Source organism: Xiphophorus maculatus, chromosome 11 (genome assembly GCF_002775205.1).
Source record: "Xiphophorus maculatus strain JP 163 A chromosome 11, X_maculatus-5.0-male, whole genome shotgun sequence".
Classification (NCBI taxonomy): domain Eukaryota; kingdom Metazoa; phylum Chordata; class Actinopteri; order Cyprinodontiformes; family Poeciliidae; genus Xiphophorus; species Xiphophorus maculatus.
Genome location: NC_036453.1, coordinates 1,439,086 through 1,463,933, shown reverse-complemented (window position 1 = coordinate 1,463,933; position 24,848 = coordinate 1,439,086). Strand labels below are relative to the sequence as shown.

Below are 24,848 nucleotides of genomic sequence, written 5' to 3'. Positions count from 1 at the left end.
CTAATATTATATCATCATTGTTTATAATGATTTAGAAAACAAAATGCTGTACAGGTTTGTCAAAACTATTTTGACCCATATTAGAACTTAGCATTGATTTCCTTCATTTTAGTAGCTGTGATTTTGCCTAATCCACACATTTTCAATAACCCTACACAATACTAGCCTATTCCTAACCCTAACCCTATCTAAAACTTAATTAGCATCTTACCTCTAAATGTTACCCCTGACCCAAAGCAATGAGTCCATCATATTAGGACCAGGCTTTGGTCCTAATATGATAGAACTAATGCAGTGTTTCTCAGTTCTGGTCCTCAGGCCCACTGCTCTGTATGTTTTAGGTGATCCCCTTCTGCCACACACCTGGATTGAATCTGTGGGTGATTAACATGCTACTGCAGTACTTGATGACTGCAGAAGAGGTCATGCTGTTCTGAAACAGAGACACATCTAAAACATGCAGAGCAGGGGGTTTAAGGACTGGAATTGAGAAGCACTGACCTAATGTGACACTGGACATATAATGGTGCGTTCACACCAAATGCGTTTTGAGCATCAGGCGCAGCTGGTTTGCATTCAAAGTCTATGTAGAGGCGCGTCGAGGGCTATTGCATCGCGCTTCAAGCCTCTAGTGCGGCGCAATTTGAACCTTTTGGAGCGTTTGACACATCTAGTGCATCCAACGTTCACATAGACTTTGAATATAAACCAGACTCGCCTGATGCTCAAAACGTGTTTGATGTGAATGCACCATTAAAATGTTCAGTTCTACTGGTAACAATGACATCAGCAGTGATGACATCACTCTTTGATGCAGCAAATGAATCTCTCTCTTGAGTGTAGCACACAGGCTGTTTTTTCAGACCTGTTCCTGTTTCAGAGTTATAAGTTATAAGTTATGAATCTTCTCCAATAGTATTGTTAAAATGATTTGAAGGCACAGAATCAGCCCAGTACAAGTTCACATTCTCAGGTTAGAGAGACTCACCTGGTATAAAGTTAATTTTTTGGTACTGGAATCACACCGAAGATAAATTAGTTTAATCAAAGTATGTCATGAATATGTGTTCATGTACTCCATCTTAAGTCCAGAGCATAGAGCATAGTAGCATTTTGTTGCTTTTGCCACCACTAGATGATATGCATATAAGATATAACATAAACAGCACCATTCAGAGATGCAATGAGTTTATAGCAGTTCTTCCACCATGTCTGTAGTTCTGACGTTCTGCCATCACTGTGGTTCTAAAGAGCAGCTCAGAGAGGCAAACTAAATTCTGTGTATTTTGGGTCTAACTGACACTATTTTGTGTCAGTTAGACTTTTGTTTTGAGTTGAATTTGGCTCGTTTTTTGTTAATTATGTCGCCACAGTTACTCAAAATGCCAACAAAAGTAATAGCTCCCCTCACGGGATTGAGCCGCACGTTTTGATATATATATTGTGAGGGGGCAAGCAGCGTACGAACCGCATTAACAGTAGTAGGAGGCAGCAGTTATTTTGAGGTGTAGAACAATAGGGGCCTGCCATGCAATGCATAGGGATTTACATCCCTATGCATTGCTATGGGCAGGCCCCAATTATAATTAACTTTAAGGAGAAAAGACTCCCTACAGAACGTCAAGTGATTATTTATGTTGTATTTAAACATTTAATTTGGACAGGAAGGTCATTTAACTTTACACAAACTGATTTATTTATTGTAATAATTACTATTCCTACTGGCTCAAGGATTTACTGTTCTGTGTAGCTGAAATAAAAAGTTTTATTTTTTTATATGTTGAAGTTAGTGAAATTGGAGGATTTTTTTCTTTGACCAATCAGGCGTAGAAAACTTTCAAAACATATATTTTTTCAGATTTTATTTTACTTTGTTCCTGCTATGTAGAATATTATCACAAGACATTTTAAACAACAGTGAATTGAAACGTTAGATTTGTTTGTATCTCCAAATTTTGAAACAGAACCCAAACACACCAAAGTCCACATCATCTACAAGCATAACTGAACTACTTCCTTCTCCCTCGCTAAAACTTTTTTCTAACCTTTTCATCTAGTTGTCATAGTGTTGACAATTAGTAGCAAAGCACTTTTTTGGTTTGTTATTGTGAAATAATTTTGTCCTTCCTACCTGGAGAAGAGATACTGATGCCTCCTGACGTCTGCTCACTAATCTAACAGGTTCTGTTTAACCTGCTCTTGTGTTCCAGTCAAGGAAGGTTACCTACAGGAAGGTGCTGAAGGATAAACTGCATACCTAAGCCTAAAAACTGAGGATGTGATGTTGTGTCTCTGAGTTTGACCTGCCTCTGTGTGGTTGTTCTCCCAGGGAAGCTGGTGAACGTCCCCCTGGAGCAGCTCCCCCTCCTGTTTAAAGCAGTCTTGCACTCCTGCAAATCCAGCCTGACCAGCTACCGGACCGGCCCGTCGCCCTGCGCGACCGCCCCCTCTGGAAACTAACCTATCCCGACTGCCGAGCCTAGGGACCGGTCTCCCCTCCTGTGAATGTGACAAGCAGCTAGTTCTTTTTTTTTTGTAATATTTTTCTTTATATATTTATTACACGACAGAGCTGAATGTATGCTGATTTACACTGTGCACATCTTCTGTACAAAACAAATGCTCAAAGATGCATTGGTCTTTGGAGTTTACAAGTGTATATCCAGTTTGCTCAATGTGTCGCCGTTGCCATTGTTAGACTAGACTTTAAAAGAGCTTATTTTATTCAGACAGGGCAGCAGGACACATTTGTGATTTGTGACTACCTCAGGAAGATGTTGTTGCTATTTTCAGGTACCTTTTCTTGCTTTGAAATGAAGAGTTGCCCGGTCTAAAATCAAACCTGTGGATGCTTTGACATCTCAATCAGAGACTGAATGTTAAAATGAGCTGCAGAAATCAGAGTTTAGAAACATCAGTGTTGTGTTGCACTGAAAATGCAAAATCCATTAGCAGAATTTTAGCTACTTTATATGCATGGACTCTCAGTTATCCTGTATTCGGGAGGCGGTCCTGTCCGTTTAACATTCCATGAGTTAAGTTGGCCGTTGTTGGATCTGTGGGATCACTGAAAAAGGAGCATACGGGTATTTTTTACAATCATAGACTAGGGATGTGAGGCTTTATTGCAGGGGAAGGGGAGGGTAGCTAGGTTTGCTGTTTTTGTTTCACTTTTCTTTCTAGACCAAAGTGTTATGCAATGCTTTCTTCAAACACCCACTAATGGGTAGGGAGCTGACAGCTCAACAAAGAATGAATATATATAAGGGAGAACTTTCTTATCAATGAAGGATGGTGATAAGAAATTAATCAATATGTAACAGAGGAGAGACCCTCAGCCAGGCAGACAAGTGGGTCACCAAAATTCCACCTCAGTGCTGCTAATCAGAGCCATGTTTTAGTTGCAGGAAGTGGCTTCAGGCTCACAGGTTTCAAACAACACTGCCTTCATGTGGAAGCTTTCACTTTGTTCTGAAAAATCAACAAATGGGCTGCAGTCAGAGCAGTTGGTTCACTAAAGCCTCGTCATGTTGGTGGAGCTCTGCCAAGTTAAAGTTTATTTATAGAGGACATTTCGACCAAAGAACATCACAATAATCACAGCGTCAGTAATCATGTGACCAGAACAGAAAGAGAATCCGTCAGTTGGATTCCCTTTAACGTCGGCCTCCAACATTAAAGGCTAATATTGAGCCATTCTCACACGACCCTGGACAATAAAGTCCGATGTGTGATGAATATCGGACATTATTCTAATGCTGTTTTAACCTCTTGAATCCCTTTACACCAGCTGAGCTCCTAGTTGTTTTCTTACATGCCAACCAGCTGGAAGTTCTGCAAAAACACAAAATCTCACCATGTGTTGGTGTTTTAGTTTCTAATGCAGACATCTCAGTACACTTGAAATGAGGTAAAACTAACTACTTGCTGCAGCAAGATACAGGAGCTTGTTGTAAGTCATTAATTCCTTAGTATTGATGAAAAAGGGCCAGTACCGATGGCAGATTATTTTACTTATAATCTAGACAAAAACTAGACAAAAATACTTGGTAAGATTTTGTGGTCCTGTTAAATCAAGCCAAATATAATAATGTTGATATTTAGCAGATTTTAAGGTCTAATAAGAATATTTTTTTAAAAATGAGATGAAATCAAAGGTAGACTGGGAAAAAGCCCCAGGTTTTCCTGGCAGCTCCATGTTTTTGAAAGGTTGTGTTTGGTGCACTGAACCAGTTCACATATGGTCATCTTTAACAGAAGCACAGCAGACCCTGTTAATCTGGACAATATTGTGTACATGTAATGTCTTAGACTGGGGGATCAGCTGGAAAATGGGAATAATGCTGCATTCACTTGATCTTAGTGGTCAAAAACACCCAAGCACATTTTGACAGCGTTCCAGATGCAGGTCAGGAAACTGCTTGGATTCTCTTTCTGTTCTGGACACAAATTAAAACTCGTACAGCTAGCAAGGTTTGTGGCTCTTCATGTAGCTCAGGTCTTCCTCTGCTGCAGCAACATGATCTAGTTGTGCAGTAAAATCCTTACAGCAGATTAAAGAAGCTACCATTTGCTCTATTCCTGCAGCTCTCTTTTTTTTGATTTTGTGGTTGGGGAAAAATCTCCAACTGTAACTCAAAGTCCTGATTGTTCACAAGTAAAACCAGAACTTTCCGGCTTCCAGCTAGCACTGAATGCAGCATCTGATCTACACCTTGAAGTTTTAGAACAACTGAACGCGAGTAGAAATGTAGCTCATGACGGCGGCCCACTTCTTAAAGAACCAACGCTGAGTGATGGAATTTAGGTGACCTGCGTCTGGATGAGCCTCTGGGACAGATATGCACATTGTTTTAAAAGAATAGCCATAGAAAAAAAAAGGTCTTTATTTTTAAAATGTGAGATGATCATTTCAGACCGCTTGAATATTTCCTCATGGATTCTTCGGGGTTTTTGCGGTTTCACAATATTTGAACAATTAGAAGCGCAGGAAGATGCTGTTCTTGCAACAACTTTTTTTTCTGTTGTTGTAATTTTTTTCCTTTTTACTTTATTTTTTTATTTTTTTATTTTTTTTGCACACACCGATGAGGTTCAGAGACCTGGACGCTTGACCATGGCTGCTGCCCTCCCAGTGTGTTCCTCTGGCAGGTCCCTGCAGACCTGGATCTAAACAGGGTAAAGTGAGTGTTTTATGTTGCATTCAGGAGTTCCTCAGTGACCGTGCTGATGTACCTGTAGTGTTAGTAGATGTAGGTTTGGGGACATCGTAGGTCCTCTTGTAGAAAATTTCTTTTTTTTCCCCCTCCCCTTTTTCACAGTATTTCACCCAAGCTTTGAGAGACAGTGGTTGTAGTCTGAAGGTGAGGACTGGGGTGGGGGTCCTCTTCACCTCCTCCCCCATGTCTGACAGATGCCACCTGTCCTCCTCCAGTCAGTCTCGCCCCAGCCTTGCTGTGTGAAATGTGTTTTCCTCTGTAGTTATTTTGAATGTTTTCAGGGTTTTTTTTTCTTTTGTTGTGCTTTCTTTGCTTTTCCCAGTTTTTTTTTTGTTCTTTTTTTTGGCAGTGGGTCAAAGTGTTCTCCATTATATTCAGAAGTTTTAAAAAGATTTTCAAACCAAACTCTTTCCCTTGTCTCGTTCATCACATCGCAGCAGTCTGTGGTTTAGAATTCAGAAAGGAACAGCTCTGGACTCATGGAGGTTTTCTGTTCGGAATGTTTTCCTCTAAACATGTGGCCTGTTTCCACGTTTGACTGATCTGGAAATTTGTGTGGCCTACCTGAAGAATTAGAGATATACGGCAGCACATTAGGGCCATTGTAGGTCGAAAAGAACAGAAGAGGATTACATTTCCGCCAAGAAACTCAGAAACGTTTAGATTGATGTCAGCAATTTTTCAGAAGACACAATGAAAAAAGTAAAAATAAAAAATTGCAAGAAAAAGAACTGAGATTTTTTTAGTCTTAAAATTTCCTGACATTATAGTCTTAATTTTTCTAGAAAAGAATTCTGAGATTATTCTCAAAATTGGAGGTTTTTTTCCCTGTAAATATTTGATTTTCAAAAGTCAGAAAATTCCAAGTTTTTTTTCTGGAAAATTTCTTAGATTAATCTAAAAGTTTCTGAGATTTTTTTTGGCAGAAATTTGCTACTCCTATATTAAAATCTACAATGGTTAATAAGTCATCATAAATATGTGCTCCTTGTTTTCAGTTTCTTTAAGTGTTTAGCCGTGTGGAGGAGCGTGGGCATTCTGTTTTTATCTAGCTCAGGTTTATCTATGCAGCTTTGTGTTCTGCGTCATTCACCTTTGAACAGAAGACATCTTTGTAACCGACTGACTCTTTCCACTACATGATCTCAGGGATAAACCACTTTCTGTGAACAAAACCTGAGCAATAGCGAGTGTTTTATGAAGGGAAATTCATAACTGCCTCTCTAACACATTCACCGTTGTCGACTTATTGTCTGCACAGAAAGGGAGTGTCAAACATAGACTGTCTGAAAAGGTTCCGTCGACACGTCACCTCGGTAACGCTCTGGCCAGCGATCAGAGTTCAGATCAGACAGTAACCGAGCAGCCGCATCGCTGCCTGACCTCCGACCTCCTGCTCTCTCTGGACAAAGGCTTCTTTTTCTTTCCTGTTTTTGTGATTTGAATGTGCAGACGAGGGAGAAGTCATTCATCATTTCTGTGCTAAAACTACCTCTCTAAGTTGTCATTGTGTTTTTCTTATTTATTGCTTTCACTACAACATTCTGTTCTGTTGTGTGTTATTGTTTTTCACTCGGTGCTCTCGCATTGATATCAAACTCTTAAATCCGGACACACATCCGAACCTCTCCTAACGTTCTACCTCAGACACTCCTTTTGTCCTTTGGCAGCTTTTATTTTGAAAACACCCAGAGTCCCTCGTGTCCCTTGACTTTCCTTTTATGTTTTTGCTTTGTTTCTGTTAAATTAGCGTCATTTCATATTCCAACTCCTGCCCCCTCATTATGAATCTGGGCCGGAGATGAAAGAACGTCAGTGGCGGTGCCACATCCACCGTATCAGAACATTATCATGCCGACGGCTGCATTGTTTTCTCCACATCACGACACGCCTCAGTGTGTGTGTGTGTGTTTGTGTTTATTTTTATTTTTTAATCCCCATTGTGTTCCCTGATTATTGTTCCTTCAAGGCAACACAGAGCGCTATCATATCTGACTCTGTCAATGCTGCTTGTGATCGATTATCAATGAGAGAATGGAGCTGTGGTCAAACTGACCTCTCCTGGTGTTGACGTGCGGTGGCGCTCTCGTGTGACCCTGGCGCCGTGGCACGAGAGCACGGACCCGCTCCGAGCTGACCTCTGCTGATGCGGACGGTGACGCCACTCGGTGGAGTGGGGTGGGGGCGGGGCGGGGCCTGCTTAGGCCTCAGCTCCGCTTTGAATCCTCACATTCAAAGTGCCGGGCGTCACTAATGACACAGCCTAGTTTTTATTGTGTGAAGTCCTCATCGTTGGGTCTGATGTTCTCATGAAGCGGGGGACTCCTGGAATCTGAAACTGAGCCGTGACACTGCCATGACCTTTGAACAGGAACATGGTTTGCAGGAGTGAATGAATGTTGACATATCTCAGGGATTTAATACATTTACACGATTGAATCAATTCACTGAAACGTCTTTTTTTTCCTCCCTCTTCAGAAATCTCTTGTCTGCTCTCATTACTGTAACTACCTGTGAAGAATGTGATCCATTACGTGTTTAAAGCATGTTTAGAATGTTTTAGGACTTGAAACCAAATAAATGTGAATGTTATGCAAGTAAAAGCAGTTGGTCTCTTTGTTTTTCATGGTTCTGTCTGAGATGGTCTCAGGGTCATGAGGTCCTCAGCGGAGCATTGATGGTAGATTCAGACTGACTGTCACTGCAGAAAGACACAACAGTGAATTTTTCAACAAAATGTTGTTGCTTGGATAGAGTACCCAGAAAAATACTGAAAAACTATAAGAGTACATTCAAGTGTTACTGGTACATTTAGGAAATATAAAAATTAGATTGAATATACAAATGTTAAAATATTACTAAACATATAGAAGAGGAAACAATATTGAACTGGATGATTGTTGAGCCGTCTGGATGCTAATGAGAGCTAACTGTTTCCAGTAAACGCCTGTTTGCTTGTGATCTAAATGCAGGTTGTTCTCAGTAAATTAAGATCGGGAAAATAAATAATTTCAGCAATTTAGTAATTTCAAAACATAAAACTATACCTGCAACACAGCAGGTATACTATAACAGGTAGGCCTGGTATAGTATACCTCCCCTATTGGGAGGTTAAAGGTCAGGGGAGTTTGTTGACCAATAAGGTACAGTAACACAATGATCATTGGACCAGCTTTTGGTCAGTGTGGTTCAGAACCAAGTCCAGATGGAAATCAAACCAGCCTCTCCATCCAGCAGAGAGAAACAGGAAGTGTTCTGACACCTCCTGCTAGAAGCTGCACTGACTGTGGAGTTCAGAAAACCCAGTGGACCAGAACCAGCAGAGGACATGGGAACCCAAACCATCACTGAATGTGGAGTTCAGAAACCCAGTGGACTGATCATCTAGATGCATTTTATGAGAACTTCTGAAAAAATTGATAAAAATCATTCATAATGATGTATCTTGGCAATGTCCAACTAAAAACTGCTTTGATTTGATTAATATGATAATAGTTAAGCACAAAACTGTTGCCTTAAAGGTTCCATTTATGTGGCCCTCAAAAAGCCTTACAGCAGGCCAGATTTGGCCCCTGGGCCTTGAGTTTAACACGTTGTAGAGGGTGATGGTGTGTGCCCACTGGATAAGCCTTAATATGTTGGCATCATTATATACGTTTTCTATTCTGTTTCCTATAATGTTCTCATTTGCTGAGAAACTGAGGTTTTGTTATTTATTTTATAAGCCATAATCATCAAAATGAACTGAAGTAAGTGCTTGAAATTGTATCACTCTGTGTATAATGTTTGAGTCTCCCTCTTTGATGATAATCTAATTTATTGAAATGCGTTTGCCATTAACCTTTTGTATTCTCAAGAGCTGCTTATTTATCAGAGGTTCTCTGTAAATAGTGAACTTCTAATGAAACTGACTTGGCAGCCGTTAGATTGTCGCACATTAACACGAAGCAGTTACTGTATATGTTCACAACAAAACACAGAGAAATGGAATCTGTTATACTTGAGGAATATTATGGCAGTGAAGTTTTCATGAGGAGGTTACCTGTGACTAGTGGCTGCAGAAGCAGCAGCAGATTCCAGAAAAAAGCTGAAGCTCATCCAGGAGCCGGGTTCAGAGGCAGAGTCATTTAAACATCTGAACTGTGGATCTGTGAAAAGGTTTTGACCACCTGCAGGATCTGAGTCCAAATTCAAATCTGCAGCAAAGTCTGATAAAAATGTGCTGCATCTGAAAATCTGAAACCATGAATTTGATCAAACCTCATTAGCTAACTTCTAAACTAAATGAAGATGTTTAGCTTTTGGACAGAAACGAGTGAAAACTTCAATCTTCTGAATGTCATATCTAAATTGAATGCTTTTCATTTATTACAGATGTTACAACAGTTTTAATGTAACAGTGGGAGGAGCTCAACCAGTAGCAGCTGTTATTCAAGAACCACCACAGCTTCCCTATCAAAACTACAATATAACCCAAACCACAAAACAGTTTTATATCTACGGCAGCTCATCAGGGCCGTTGTAGACAGAAAAAAAAGGAGAAAATTTTCGTCAGAAAATGCTCGAGGTTAATCTCAGAAACATTCTCCTTTCTATCTATTCAATCTTTTCGTTGATACTGAAAATGTAAAGCTTTCTAAAACCGGAATCAGCATGTTTTCTTCTAGAATCTGGGCTGCATGATGTATGAAATCATGTGGAGCCTCTTCAGTCAGTCAGTCAGGTTGCCTTTGCGCTGATGGATGGTCTCCTTTGCACTGCTGATTGCATCATGAGTGGAGCGGGCCACGGGTCCAGAGGGCGTCACTTTATATCCTCAAGGCTGACGCAGTGGCTTTTTGACGAGTTGTCCCTAACACTACCCCCCTCCCACGACCAGTCAAGGCTGCCGGTCCTCCTGGGAACAACAACAGGAGGGCCGCTGGCCGCTGGTTTCTACACATGATTATGCAAGAGGTCGCGACCCCAGCATCACTATCAGCTGTGAGATGATTATCTCTCATGAGATGGCATTATCAGTGTGCACCGTGTTTATTTGTCCGGCCGGTTGATCCGTCTGCTTTCACCTTGGCGCGCGCCATCAGACGCCGCCCTTCACCTCGCCGGCCCCTGTGGTGTGTGTTATCTGCATCCTCTTTCTCTCCGATAACGCACATGGATGTTTGGAACGGAGATAAGATTCCTGGCCTCAGGCTTCCAGCACCGCCGTGGCTTTTGATGAGAACCGGGGATGGAAATCAGCGATGACTGCTTAACATTCAGCTCTGATGGCTGCATTCATTTATTTTATGGTTCCGATTTGAAAAGATGCTTCAGTAAGGCAAACATATGAAAGGAGTGTGTAGTTTCAGGTCAGAGGGTAAAGCAGTGGGAGGCTGGCTGCTCCAGGAGTTTCTGTACAGATTTAAGCAGGACACAAAAAATATGATAGTAATTAAACCAAGGTTGTAGAACTTCTGTATGATTAAACCCGTTTACAGCTGAAGTTCTGAGGGAAAGAGCAGTATGTATTTGATGACCAAGGCCATCAATTAAATGAGAAAACAAGAAACGTAAACTAAGGAAGACAAATTCTGACCTTTCTCTGAGAACATGCCTAAAGTTTAATGCTAAAAAAGTCCTATTTTAAAGGGACAGTTCACATTTCTTTAAAATAGAGTTCACATCTTACCTGTTCTATTCCACCAGTTAGTCAAACAGTGATTTTTTTTTTCAGCTGATAGCTTGTCTGAGTGGAACCACAAAAAATTGGATTTTTCAAACATTTCATAGTAACTTTCATTTGAAAAATGTCCCAGCACTTTATGTGACTGTCCTTTCAGCACAGTCAGATCAGTTCAGATCATAGAACTCTAAAACATTCCAATCATATGAAAATCATATGAATCCCTTCATATGATTGGATCGATGGATTTGATTTGCATGCTGACTTTGCAGAAAAGCAAGCAGAACAACCTGACCTGTGTGAAAAGTCATTTCACCCCAAAACTCTTTGTGCCAACTTGGTTGCAGGAACTACCATGTTGTTCCAACAACCAACAGCGAATCGTTGATGTCACTGCAGTGGATTTTAAGCCCACTAGTCTTTGGAGAATTATTTGAATTCTGCCAAATCGTATGAGGTCAGAAACTGATGGTTGAATGTTTTATTTTTCAGAGTTACAGAGTTTATGTTCGAAATAATTCTAACCCCCAGGAGGATTAGCATCTGTCTGACACAGTTTAGCAAAGTGTTTTTAGCCCTTCCCAGATTGATGCCCAGCTACAATTGCTCCACTCAGGTTAATTGCTGCTGTCTTAACGTATTGTTAATACAATACAGTAACGTATTGTTACTGTATGCTGCTTTTAAAGAGGCAGTAGCACCTGCTGATGATACTGTAAAGCATTTGATATTTTCCCTTTTTTTCCACATTTTCAAATTAATTTTTTTAATCTTTTTGCTTGATAATGCAAACATTGGAGAATATGTTCTGTATTGTTTCTACCACAGGTTAGATTTAAATAAGTTTTAAACCTATTAAAGATGAAATAATTTTTATATTACTCTACCAAAAATAAATAAATAAATAAATAAAATAGCATTATGAGAAACCTAAATTGACTTATTGGTCGCATGTGATGAATTGAGGATCAATCAATCAATCAATTTATTTTTACAGCACAATTCAGTAACAGAGCAGTTCAAAGTGCTTCAAATCATAAACAGACAAAATTAGAAAAGTTATAAAAACAACAGTCACTGAGAAACCAATAACGACCATTTTGTCGAGTGACATCATCAGAATCATTGGTCAATGTTTCATTTATTACGGTTGAAAAGCAACTCTAATCAGGGAGGTTTTCAGTCTAGATTTAAAGGAGCCTGTGCTGCACAGCGGTGCGGCTGGTAGCCCTGTTTGCAGTGAGAACCTCCCCTTCATATTGCACCTAATGTTATTAAATATTGCGCAGCAGAGCATCATTGGCAGCTAATGGTCAGCTGCAGAGCCAGCTCAGCCATTGCTGTGATAAATCGTGTTCTCCAGAGAGGATGTTTGTTGTTTATTAATATCTTTTCTTCCCGTGTGATGATACAGCTTTTTGTTGTTTCCCACGGCGACCCTGAAACCTTCTGCGTCACTTTGGTCCCGTTCATGAAGCGATTCTGACATCAAATCTCCTGAACTTCACCAAACAGCAGCGGCTGAATCAGCGGCTACAGTTGTTTAGAGAATCATTTGTCCTGTGGGATAGAAATTCATAATGTTGTCCTCCTGCATGACTGAACTCACTGCTGGGTCAAACTGATTACCCAGTTTCAGTAAAACCATAAATATTCCATACATTTCACTCTTTTTACCATGAAAATATTCATTTAATAATATCTCTAAAGGTGAATAAACATTTCCTGGTTTCTAGTAAAATATTGCCATTCATAACAATATGCATAATATTAAGTTTTGTATTCAGACTCTTTGCACTTTTCCAAATGTTGTCTTAACACGACCACAAACACCAGTGTGTTTAGTTGGATTTTTTATGAGATAAAAAACACAAAGTACAGCAGAATTCTGAATTAAAATAAAAATGTTTTTTTCTTTTCATTTTTTTATACAAAAAAAAGTGTGATTCAAATTGGATTTGTTCAGAGATCTATTTGTCTCGTTCTTTGTTGGAGGCGGATCTTTTTACTCAGACTCAGTCAGGCTTTTCTTCCTGCCATCCCACAACTTTTCCACGTAGTTCTGGAGACCGGAGAAGAACCCAGCAGGTTCTGTTGAAGCAGCAATTAGAGGGTTTTCCTCATTCATCCTGCCATTAAACTATCATCCAGCAGTTCCATAGTAAAATATATAATAAATATAGATATAAATTATATCATAATTACTATGATATAATTTGACAACATTTCCCACATGTTAAAAGGATTTTAATTTCTCTAAGAATGACATTAACTTTGTCTTTTTGTTCTGAGGCTGATTTTGACGTTGAATTGTCAGCTGATCAGCGCCTGGACACACTCACTCTCTGAGACCATTAAGCTTTTCTATAAAATATATTTTACTGCTATTTCTGTTATTGTTTGCAAATGCTTAACATGAGTTCACCCTCCCTGTGCTACAGTGAAAATGTACTGAGGAATCTGTCTTTTTTCTAAATTAAAATCTTCAATAATTCAGATCCAATCATCCCTAGGTGATAACCCCCAGTCTGTCATGGCTGCGTGTACTGAGCCCGGTTCTGGTTCTGTTGGATGTTTCTTTCTGTTACTACATACATGGTGGGTTTGCTGTAGGGATTGCTGTAAAGTCAACGACACAACATAAGCAGTTGTCACTACATTCTCATCCAGGAGCAGTGAATGCTGCAGGTCGATGACTGGATGCAGTCTGCTGGGTTTCCTTACATAGAAACGTTTTAATCTACTATTAGTAATCAATTGAACATACTGTTCTGTTTGATAACTAGGATCAATTTGAATGTATGTGTGATTGATTTGTTTTTTGTTTATTTTGTTGCAAAGTTCCTCAGGAGGACATCTGTTGTGAATTGGCTCTATAGAAATAAACTGAATTGAATATTCCTAAACAAAGATGAAGCCAAAACCGTATGTTTGTGCAGAACTAAGTACAAACTGGAAAAAATGCATAAAGCCCTGAAGTTTAAAGGAGGCATCGCTCCTGATGGTGTCAGACTGTCCATACAATTGAAGTCAGTCCCAAATTAGATGAAGATGTTTCAGAAGGTGAAGTCCAAGCCCTCCACCCAGCTCAGTTTGGTGTTGGCCGTCTGTATCTACGTCAGTCATGTCAAGGCCAGAACTGGCTGTGCAGCCTGGCCTAAACGCTCCCTTGTCTGCCGGCTCCTGGCTCGTGTTAACAGAGTGCGCATGGTCCAGCACGCTCCAGAAGCGTGCCTTCACCAGGTGTGGTCCTCCTCCGGCCCCCAGCTCCCCCATCTCTCTCTCATCTCGCTACCCTTGACCCTGACAAGCTGCGACCTAGATGCTGATAAAGGGACAGCAGCCGCCATTCCTGACCCGTCGCCAACTGACACGCTTCCAGGAGGGCCATAACCTTGTTCCTCCACATTTCTGCAGGGCCTCCACTACAGCTCCCCACCCCTCCACACACACTTCTTCCAATCAGCACCCGCCTGCAAATATGGGTCTGTTCTACGTTTCAACTCATTCGAGGCCTCAGACCTGCAAGAACTCATCCAACCCGGTCATGGTGATATTCGAGGGCTCCAGCCAACTGTCTACGTTTAATTAGACATTTTCTTTTGCAAAAGAAAATGTTTGGGTGAAATTTGGGTGAAATATAATCAATACAACTTAAACTTCTCCCTTTTTTTCAGTTTTAAACATAAGATTGGTTATAACCAACACTTTCATTATAGTTTCATGGGACCACAGGACGTCGCTCATGTAATCTGGGATTTTATGTTGCTATTGAAGTTATGGCTTCTTCCTCTCTGAGTGGCCTCAACTGTCAATATTCTGACATTTAGTAAGATGTAGTAATGTTGGCAATCTGAACTGGAAGAGTTTAGTCTGATTATATCTCAGTGAGGGAAATGCTTGTGTTTTTTCATGTACTGTACGTAAATATTTTAATGGCTCCTGGTGAAATCGTCCTTTTGCCAATACCCTTATTTTGAAGCCCCCTTCTTATTTTCATGCACTACATGTGAACATACCATTTGAAAATTAGGTTTTTATCAATGCACGTCAGTTTTTTCTCCTGAATGTTTGGTATTTTTGATGAATTATGGAAATAGGCTCAAATGTGTAGTTGAGTTTATTTTTGCTGGTCGGTGCCATTCACAATAAAATGACAGGAACGGGGCAGACAGAGATGGAGGGGGAATCAGAATCAGAATTTCTTTGTAATTGTGCAAGAAAGCACAAAAGAATTTAAAAAACAGCAACTCTCAAAGCAGGTGCACATAAATAAATAATAATAAATAACTATATTTCAATAAATATATATAAAAAAGCAGATTCTCCATATCTCCCAGCGGGAGATTTTAACCATCGGTGTCAGCGAGAAGCAAAATGGTTTCTGGACTAAGTCTGGTGGAATGTTGTGCAGGTGTAAAAAGTCCTCCGTTAAGCCCTGCTCAGTTTGTCATCCAATGTGGAAAAGATCTTGTCAGCTGTAAGTGACCCCAAACATATTCACTAAAACAATAAAACCATAAACACACAGGCGACAAGAGGAGATCCGAGCCTCTGAGTCTGAGCACGCCGTCATGGAAACACACACCCAGGTCAAAACATATTTTATGCCACAGAGAAATGTTAAGGAATGATAAAATAACACCAAAAAATTTACACACAGTATCACATTCCTGTTATTTTGTCCTTTTGATGAGTGTTGTTCCCTTCTCAAACACTGCAGATGTTTGAGAAGTCCTTTAATCTCCATAGCAACCATTCTGGGATGCCTAAATGCTTGATGTAGCAGAGCGCTCCCTTTTCCACACAGATCCTCCTCAGAGCTTCAGCTTCCAAGTTTCCACCTCACAGAGCAGCCCTCCCCAGCTACTCCCCTAATTAGATCCTTCAGACTAGCCAGTAGCAATCAGCAAACACCTGGTGGAATTTCTCATCAGCTGAGCTCATTATAGGAGCTACTTCTCAGAGCAAAAACGTTGTTAAAGGGTTAACAGAGGAGCCATGTTGCGATGACTTCCTGAAGGTGGAGTTTCAGAAAGAGCAGGAGTTTTTAAAGAGACAGAGGTCCAATTTCATGGAGTTAAATTATGAAGTCAAATTTTTTTTGACGTTATATTTCATACATACAGCATTTCTATAACAACTGAAATAAACATAGTTACTTGATTGTGCTCTAAAATTGCATTGTAAAATGCGTAACACTACCCCTATAAGATATTGCCATAAACTTGTTTGAACTACAATCTCTGTGGAAATCGCTGTTGCTATGGTAACAGTTGCTCCTGTATTCCTCCTCACAGGAATTTCACTCCACCACGACGTGAGAAACTTTTCAGTCTCTTTTTGTTTGCGTTACATTAAAAATCATTTAATAGGCAGAAATAAAACATTCATGGTGACTTCATTGCAGCGACATGCTGCCTTCTGTCTGAAAGGGAAACATGCACCGACTTATACATTCTGAATCCCTGCATCATGTCTTTGAATGAACTCGGTGAGAACATAATTATTCAGGTGGCGTCTGAACCAACACCTCCGAGAGGTTAAGGGAACACATCAGCTCAGTGTGCTTTAATTGAGTTCACATTTTGTCGCTCTGTTGGGAAACTAAATGCATTCAGGGCAGCTTTTCACTTCCCGTTGTTTTGCTCGGCCTTTAGTCAGATATCTGCAGGTTTGTGAAGGCCTCTTTCATGACAGCTAATTATCAGCCAGCCCACTGTGGCCTTGAAACTGAATGTGACTCTGGCATAAATCTACACTTGAACATCTGGTGTCCACATAAGTTTATCCAGCACCACGCAGCTAAAAAGTAAAACAAATAAATGAAACATTTTAAACACAAATAGCGATTACACATGCTAATATGTGTTGAGCAGAGAAGAATTAACAAGGCCACTGAAGTTTGGTTTTTATTTCCAATTTCACCGCAGAAATGTAGGCAAAACTTTCTCCAGGTCAAGGGTCACCTGGGGGGAGGGGGGGAGGGGGGGTTGGACAGTCTTTGGCCCCTCGGTTTCACACACTGTAAACACACTTATAGAAAAGTTCTGACGGGACTGAGTTTGGGTTGTCAATTTTTTTTTTTTCCATTACTAACATCCTCTTATCACTGAGCCAAAGCATTGGTGCAGATTAACTGAAAGCACCTTTGGGTCTGTCGGCTCCTGGCAAAGAAATGAGCAGTTTTACTTAAAACTTGAATTAGTGAGCAGCAGTTTATGAAACGACCTTCATTTGAAAGAAGGAAAACTTGCTGCAACTCAATTTCAACACTCATGGTATCTGAACCATATGTCGGTCACCAGGACAACTTTTACATTAAATCAAGTTTCATAGAATTAAACTCCAAATCCAAAAAAATGAATCTTATGGGATTTTAATCTGAGTGTATCATTCATTAAGTAAATTAGGCAATGACAAGAATAGATAGTTTCCCTTTAGAGCGGGGTGGGAAACTCCAGGCCTCGAGAGCCGGAGTCCTGCAACCTTTAGATTTGTTCTTGCTTCAACACACCTGAGTCAAATAATGAGGTCATTAGTACGACTCTGGAGAACTCGACTGCACTGAGGAGGTGATTCAGCTGTTTGATTGAAGCTTCTTGAACCCGGCAGACATCTAAGAGTTGCAGGACACCGACCCTCAAGGACCTGGGGTTCCTGTTCCCTGGAGTCAACCATCCTTCCCTCTACGTCTCACTAGGTCCAGAAGGTCTGGACTCTGGCTGTTGAGAAACAATTGTATCCTGGAGGCGTGGACTCTGCTGAGGTTTAAAATTTTACCCAATTGCTAACGTTTGTCTGTGATGTATGTAATGCACCAGTTTGACGCTAAGCAGCTTACCAGAAGTTGCCTGTGCTGTACACAACCATCCTCCACTGCGAAGAGAGAAGAGCTTGTTAATGTTAATATAATATTTGGAAGTGTGGCCAACACAGACTGAATGGCTTCAGTCACTTCCTCGGCTGCCATTGCCAAAACTACAAGACTGTAATTCTAAGACACTGCAGAAACTTCTCCCTCTGTACTCTGATTGGCCCAGTTGAAATTCTACCAGACAAATCCATTTCAGTGGGAGAAAGTACAGATGGAGCACTGAAGGGAAATGAAAACTGAGCAGAATTGTGTAAGAATTCCTGGTTAATTTGTCACAATTAATTTCTGCAGCTGATCTGGGACAGTCTGACCACCACTCTGACAGAGTGGGGATTTGAACCGGCAACCCACCGGCTACATGACAAGCTTCTACCGCTGTCAATCAGGACACCATTTGACTGTGTATGTAGAAAAGTAGGAAGAAGAAAACACAATGAACATGTAGAAGGTGTTCTGCTCAGAGAATAAAACTGAACTTATTCAAAATGTCATGTATGAGTCAACGTGGAGACCATTCTGGAAGATAACCAGAGGATGGAAGAGACTTTTTTGGTTTAGATCAAAGCAGATTGATGTGCTAGAATCTGTGGCAAGACTTTGATGCTGACAGATCCTCCACATCCAGTCTGAGTTTCTGCTAGCATACAAAGAGGATGGACAAAGATGTCGGTCTTCAAAAGTGCAAAGTTTATAGCTGGTACTTTGTGCAATAAGCAGTTCTACACGGCGTTGACTGAATAGAGCTGCACACCAGTGTTTTCTGATTTTAATTAGTAAAAAATAAACACATGACTGACAGAGCAGCTTATCTCACACACAGAACAGTTACTTATTAAGATGAAACAAAACACAGATGGACTTTCTTCACTTACTAGGTGACTTCTGAAATGGCATCAGGGTAAGAAAGACTGAGGGCAAGTATAGATCACACACATTCTGGTTATTATTTGTGAAAAGTCATCTATCCTTTCCCAAACTTCCTGCTTATGCATCACTTTGTGTTGGTCTCTAATATTAAATCCTGATAAAATACATTTGCGGTTTTAAACTGTCAAAATGTGAAAAAGGTGAATACATTTGCAACACAGACTGTATACAATAACGGCAAACTACGGTCAGATCAAATTTTAAAAACAGTATAGTTTGCTGCAGTAACCACATTTTCGAGTCTAATAGTTCAAAATGGAATGAAAAAGTTTCCTCCTGTCACTTCATTAGGTAATAGTTATGATTAACATCTTTGAAGGGAAAGATTTAGGCTCATTACATTTGACCAAGCAACGCTTCCCATTGACCAACAGGGGGCATGTGCCCATCAGAGCTCATCCACAGCAGTGATTTATGACCCTCTTCAAGGAATCCACCATTCAGTGCAAGTCTAGTACATGTTAGCCTTGAGTAGTTCTGAAAGGCAGGGTGCCACAGGGATCAGAGGAACATGTTTTTTTTTTTTTTGTATGACCTTGGTGGATGACTCTGAGGAAAACCCCCTGCCAAGCTTGCTTTCTCTCAATGCTATTGTAGTCATTCTCATTAATTTCCCTTTTCCAAGTGCTTTTTGTAGTTGTGCCCTGGCTTTGTCAAGGACAAACGTGAGGACACTGAACATTTGGATGGTTAGAGCAAAATCTCTGTATCCTGCTTCAGTTACAGAGAGATGAAGTGACGCATTACTCCGTTATGGTGCGCGCTGGCTGTGAACTACTGAGCACAGCTGGATTAGCCACATATAAAGGTTGAAGTTGAAATTATGACACTGATGGTTTATGATTGTAAAAACATAAAACAGTGTTTGGTTTGTAATAAGTAGCTTCACCTGTTGCTGTCAGTGTGATTTTTTAATAAAACTGAACAACGGTCCATGTTCAGTATCTGACCTGTCCTGCCACGATTCATTTATTCTTTTTGGCCTGCCAGTGTTTTTAACTTGGAATAACAAGCTACCTAATGGGGACTTTTAGCCATCATGTTCACTCATACAGAATTCAACTCACTGTGTTCTGATCAGGCTGCGTCGCCAGATTAAAAGTGACGTTTTAAAAAAAACTAATTGATCAAATATTACACATTTCATTCAGTTCACGTTTCTGTATTAAAAATGTTTTGTTGTTGGTCTGATATAACATTTTAATCTTAGATGTTATTTTTGTTATTGGCTGTAAGCAGCAAATCCTCTAAATTAACAGTAATAAAGGTTTGGAAACGTTAGTCTGAGAAGAATTAATAATGTGTTTCACTTTAGTTCCTGAAATAAAATAACTTTGTTCTGATCCATTCAACTGGTGGAATGGGTCAGAATATACTATATCAGAAATAAATTTGAAAGCTCTCTTCCTTATCAGTGCTCTCAGCTATGTGGGATTGAGGAGGGAATCAATATGAAGCTGCAATATGGTTTCATTATATGGACATCATAGACCACAAGTCATTGAACTAAGAACACCTGCAAGAAGCAATTATTTCTCAACAGCCAGAGCCCAAAACCCTCACATAGCGTAGGACAAGGAGCTGGTTTTCACCAGGCTAACACAGGACACAAATGAACTAAAAATGCTGCTTAGGGTCTCCAAGCAGAATACAAACTTCAAATGATCCATCCATCCATCCATCCGTCCGTCCATCCATCCATCAATCATAAATATCCTGCTCAATTTTCCAGATGCACAAGTCAGCCAAAAATTGAACTCAAAGTAAAATATTGTTTTACTAAAAGGTCGTTGTTGTCGTTCAAAAGGTGGGACCGCTAGCCCTCCCTTAGAGGGCAAATCCATGTTCAAACTACATTACTGCTATTATTTCTGTAAACTTTTTTCTGTTCCTGTGCTTGACGTTCCATTCATAGCTGTTTCATTGGCGTTTTGGGGGTTTACCTGCTTCAGATTTGTTTGACACATTTTCTCAGTTCACTCTCCAGTTCTTTGCTATGCAGAGAAGTTCTCAACTGACTAAGTGACTGTGAGGTGCCCAAGCCCTGTGACTTCAAAACAAGTCCAAACTCCAAACACCACCATTGTGAGGTGTTTGTGGTGTTTGTAGTTTATTTTGTTTCCAAAGATATTTGTTTTTTTCCCCCTCCAAAAAAAGTGAGATAATATAGCCACCAAAAGTGGCATGTAAATGGTTAAAATTCATAATTGCTTGTTATCTGCTGAATGTAGTAGAAGAAACAGATTCATCAAAAATATTGGAAAAAGTATATTGTTTTTTTTCTCCGAAGAGTTTTTGCGGCACTAGTGGCTCGTATTTTTTTGACAGTAGGCAGACAGGAAGGAGGGTGAGGAGAAGACATGCGGCAAAGGCCGTCAGGACCGGGAGTCGAACCCACGACGTCCACGTCGAGGACTAAGGCCTCCAAACGTGGGGCGTGCTGACCCCCTGAGCCACCACAGAAAAAGTATATTGATACATGACATTTTATTTTGAAAGTGTATTTTCTGTGGCTGGTGAAAACAGGTGGAGCACAAAATGAGAGATTCCCCAAAAAACGTTTGTTCTTTTTTCCTTCTCTGTTGGCAACCAGGAGTTAACAGAGCTCTGCATCCTGACCTTTTCTCTCTCTTTTTTTTTTTTAAGTTTTAAGGCATTCCTTAAGACTTTAAGAACAGCATGTGACTGCAGGAATAATGTTGCAACATTGTTTCCCAATAAGTTAGTAATGCAGGTAGGCTACAGTAAATGTAATAAGTTTCAGAATTATGTCAGAATACAAAAAACACTTGTAAGCAGTCTCATCCTTTCATTTTCTCTAAGAAAACCTTTAGTTTAAAAACTCTGTATGCATCTGACTGAGACACTTTCTGCATCCACCTCAGTGTTTTGTCACACAAGTCATGTGATAGAGTAGGATTTTCACTAAGTTAATTTAATTTGAATTAATTTATTACACGGAGCATTGAGATATCACAATCATACGATCTCATGGTCGTAAGGATAAGAAACCAAATGCAGACAGATGGAGGCAGAGTGGATAAAATAACTTAAAGATCCAACGACAAGCAAGTGGAGAAATGGGAATCAGCGTGGAGAAACCGGTGAACTGACATAAACAGAGTAAGGTGGGGAGGGGAGGAAAATTGAGGTTTTTACTAAGTGAATTGAACTGAATTATTTCTCCTGTCATGGTTCTCCGATTTAGTTTTGAACTCAAAACTAAATTGACCCACTTTAGTTTTGAGAACCCTTCCCAAAAAGAAGCATAGCTCAAGTACATGACATTAAGTATACTCAGGTATAGAAAAGTATATTCCCCCAATTATACACTTAACTTAGCAAGTACGCTTTCTTAGGACTAAATTGGCCCAGTTTAGTTTTTTGAAAATATACTTTGAAGTATATTTAAATTGTTCTTCTATAGACTATGTGTACTGTAAGTGTACTTGTGTAAACTTCTAGTGTCCTTTTCAGTGTTAGTTAACAAAAGTAGGCTTTGAAGTATCCTGAAAATAATTGTTTAAGTTTGCCGTAAGTTTTCTCACTTAAGTACACTTATATGAAATTACATCAGACTTACATAGCACTTTTAAGGACACTCACAGATGCTTTGTATTGAAAGAGTCATTCCCATTCATGCACACATTGACATGCTGACGATAGGAAGGTACTGGATTGTAGCCACTTGCCCAAGGACACAACAACAGAGGTGTGTAGGACAAAGATCAAACCAGCAACCCACCATTACCCCACTGTAACCCTCAGGTGAAGGGTGGTGGTGGTGGTGGTGCTCAGGTAGGGAATCTCTTCTCCACGGTGATGGTGGTGAGGTCTGTCTGCTCTGCAGTTCCTCAATAAATAACATTCCCCTGAGGAATGATATTTAGTGCTAGTTTTGAGTTAATGATGTGAAACAGATAATTTGATTGTCACTTTGACCGGCGGAGGCTCTGCGTTTAATGAAGGAAGTGAGGCAACAAATGTCTTTGAGGTGGATTTATTTGGGAGCTCCAAATCTTCATTACACCAGCACCCTTCCCTCCTTAGTGAAACAAAGAAGCTGGCATTTATACCTGAGGCAAGTTCCAACACTTACACCAGGTAAAGGGGTGATCCAAAAAGAAAAGACAAACAAACACTACTTACACAAACCTAACAATAAATGGTCCAACAAATATTTACATGCATGCAAATTATTAAAATTAAACTAATCTAAAGTCAATCAAAAGTAAATATAACTAAATATACATCCTCAGAGTATTCCCCCTCTTAATGGAAGTTGGTATGCTCCAGGAGCATTCGTCTCCCTCTCTGATCCACCTTGCTGAGACACACCCAGAAAGGCAAATACTCAATTAACTCAAATTGAACTAATCTAAATCAAAACGAACTGACATTTCCCCCTCTCTCCCACATTCTCCGAACAGGAAAGATGGCCAGTCTCCCCCCCACAAAGAATGTTCACCAAATGTCACAATATAACTAAACAAAAACTAATACAAACACATTTGAACTGAAAACAACATAATATCAATAATCAACATGGGATGGAACCCATGGTCTCCATCACATTGATGATCAATCAATTAAATTATTTGTCTTTCAGGCCCTGCTTTCACAAATCAACCTAGAAAATGTAGGAGACATTGTGGTGGGTGCTTCACTGCTCACTGAAAAAAGGGGCCCCAATTTAAATGATGGCCGCTTGTAATCATAGGCTGGTCCTGAATATCCCCAACCAATATTTTCACTTCCTCTATATTGCCATACCAGGATGCATTCTGCACTGAAACAACCCTTTTTGAAATTATCCAACTTCATCTTTTTTTTTAATACAGTTGTTCTGTTTTTATTTCTAGATTAGTTTGTCTATCAATGTTTCTCCCAGTAAGACAACCTCCAGAAACTCTGCAGTACTGGTCCCTTATGAGCAATGATATATTAACTAACCCACAATCTGAAATCTCTCAAGTTATCTTTAAACACGGCAACTCATCTTCCTGTAGCTTTCACCCAGAGTGATTGCACCGCTATCTGCTTTTATCCACAAAGATCCTGCCACTCCAGCAGAAAATCTCTGTGGGTGTGTGTAGAGGGGGGTGCGGGGAATAAACTGCACAAATTATAAATGATGAAGTCAAAACAGCAGCCTGACTGTAGCCCTTCCCCTTTATTTATTGTACAAATATATCTGGGAGACAGAGACAGGGCTTGTCTGATGCAGGTCTGTGCTGAGCAGTAGCCACAGCACACTTGCAAAACAAAATCATGCTGGAGACAAACAGGAGATAGTCTGAAGTCGTCACCCGCCACCCAACCCCTGGGGCAGGGCCGTGCTTTCTGCCCCTGGGCTCCCTAATATTTGTAAGAGCACTTGTAGGCTGATCGAGGACCAAACTGTGACTCTGGGAGGTCAGGGGTGAAACACAGTGATAAATAGGAGCTGTCTTCTGTCCATAGACCCTCTGCTGAGCAAACACTTCACAGGCAGATTATGTGATGTGCTGGGCTTAATGAGCTTTGGACTACACTTATTTGAACATTTCCACATAGATTACATTAAGCCTTTATAAAGAAACAACACTGGCCAGGCATAACATTATCACCGCCTGCCTAGCATTGTGTTGGTACCTCTTTTTCTGAAACAACAGCCCTGGCCCATCAAGCTATGTACAACGGCCCCTGAAGGAGTGCTGTTTTATCTGGCACCAAGATGTTAGCAACAGAGACTTTGAGTTCTGCAGCTTGTGAGGTGAAGCCTTCATGAATCAGACTCATCCCACAGACACTTGATTGGAAAGATTTGGGGAAACTGGAGGCCAAGTGAACAACTTCAACACATTCTTACCCTCCTCAAACTATTTCAGAAATGTCTTTGCTTTACACCTGCTGAAAGAGGCCACCACTTTCAGATGATACTGTTTCCATGAGAGTATATATATGGTCTCTAATTAGCTTTTTTAACATGTGTCAAGAAACTTCAATACTGATGGTAGGGATCCAATGTTTTCTAGCAGAATATTGCCCAAAGCATCATAACCTTCCCCTGTTTGCCTTCTTCCTACAAAAGATTCTAGAACTATGTGTTTTGCAGGAAAGCATCTGACCAAACATGAAATTTATTGGAAAATGAGATTAATTGGACAAGACCACTTTC

General features: G+C 40.2%; 1 protein-coding gene across 1 annotated transcript in view; it reads left to right on the top strand.

Moving 5' to 3' along the window:
• nr6a1 (nuclear receptor subfamily 6 group A member 1) overlaps window positions 1-3,979 on the top strand; it is a 38,211-nt gene extending 34,232 nt beyond the window's left edge. Inside the window, exon 9 of the mRNA XM_023342879.1 lies at window positions 2,330-3,979. Coding sequence (XP_023198647.1) covers window positions 2,330-2,460 — 131 coding nt within the window. The 3' untranslated portion in view covers window positions 2,461-3,979. The remainder of the gene's footprint in view (window positions 1-2,329) is intronic.
• Window positions 3,980-24,848: the final 20,869 nt, after the last annotated feature.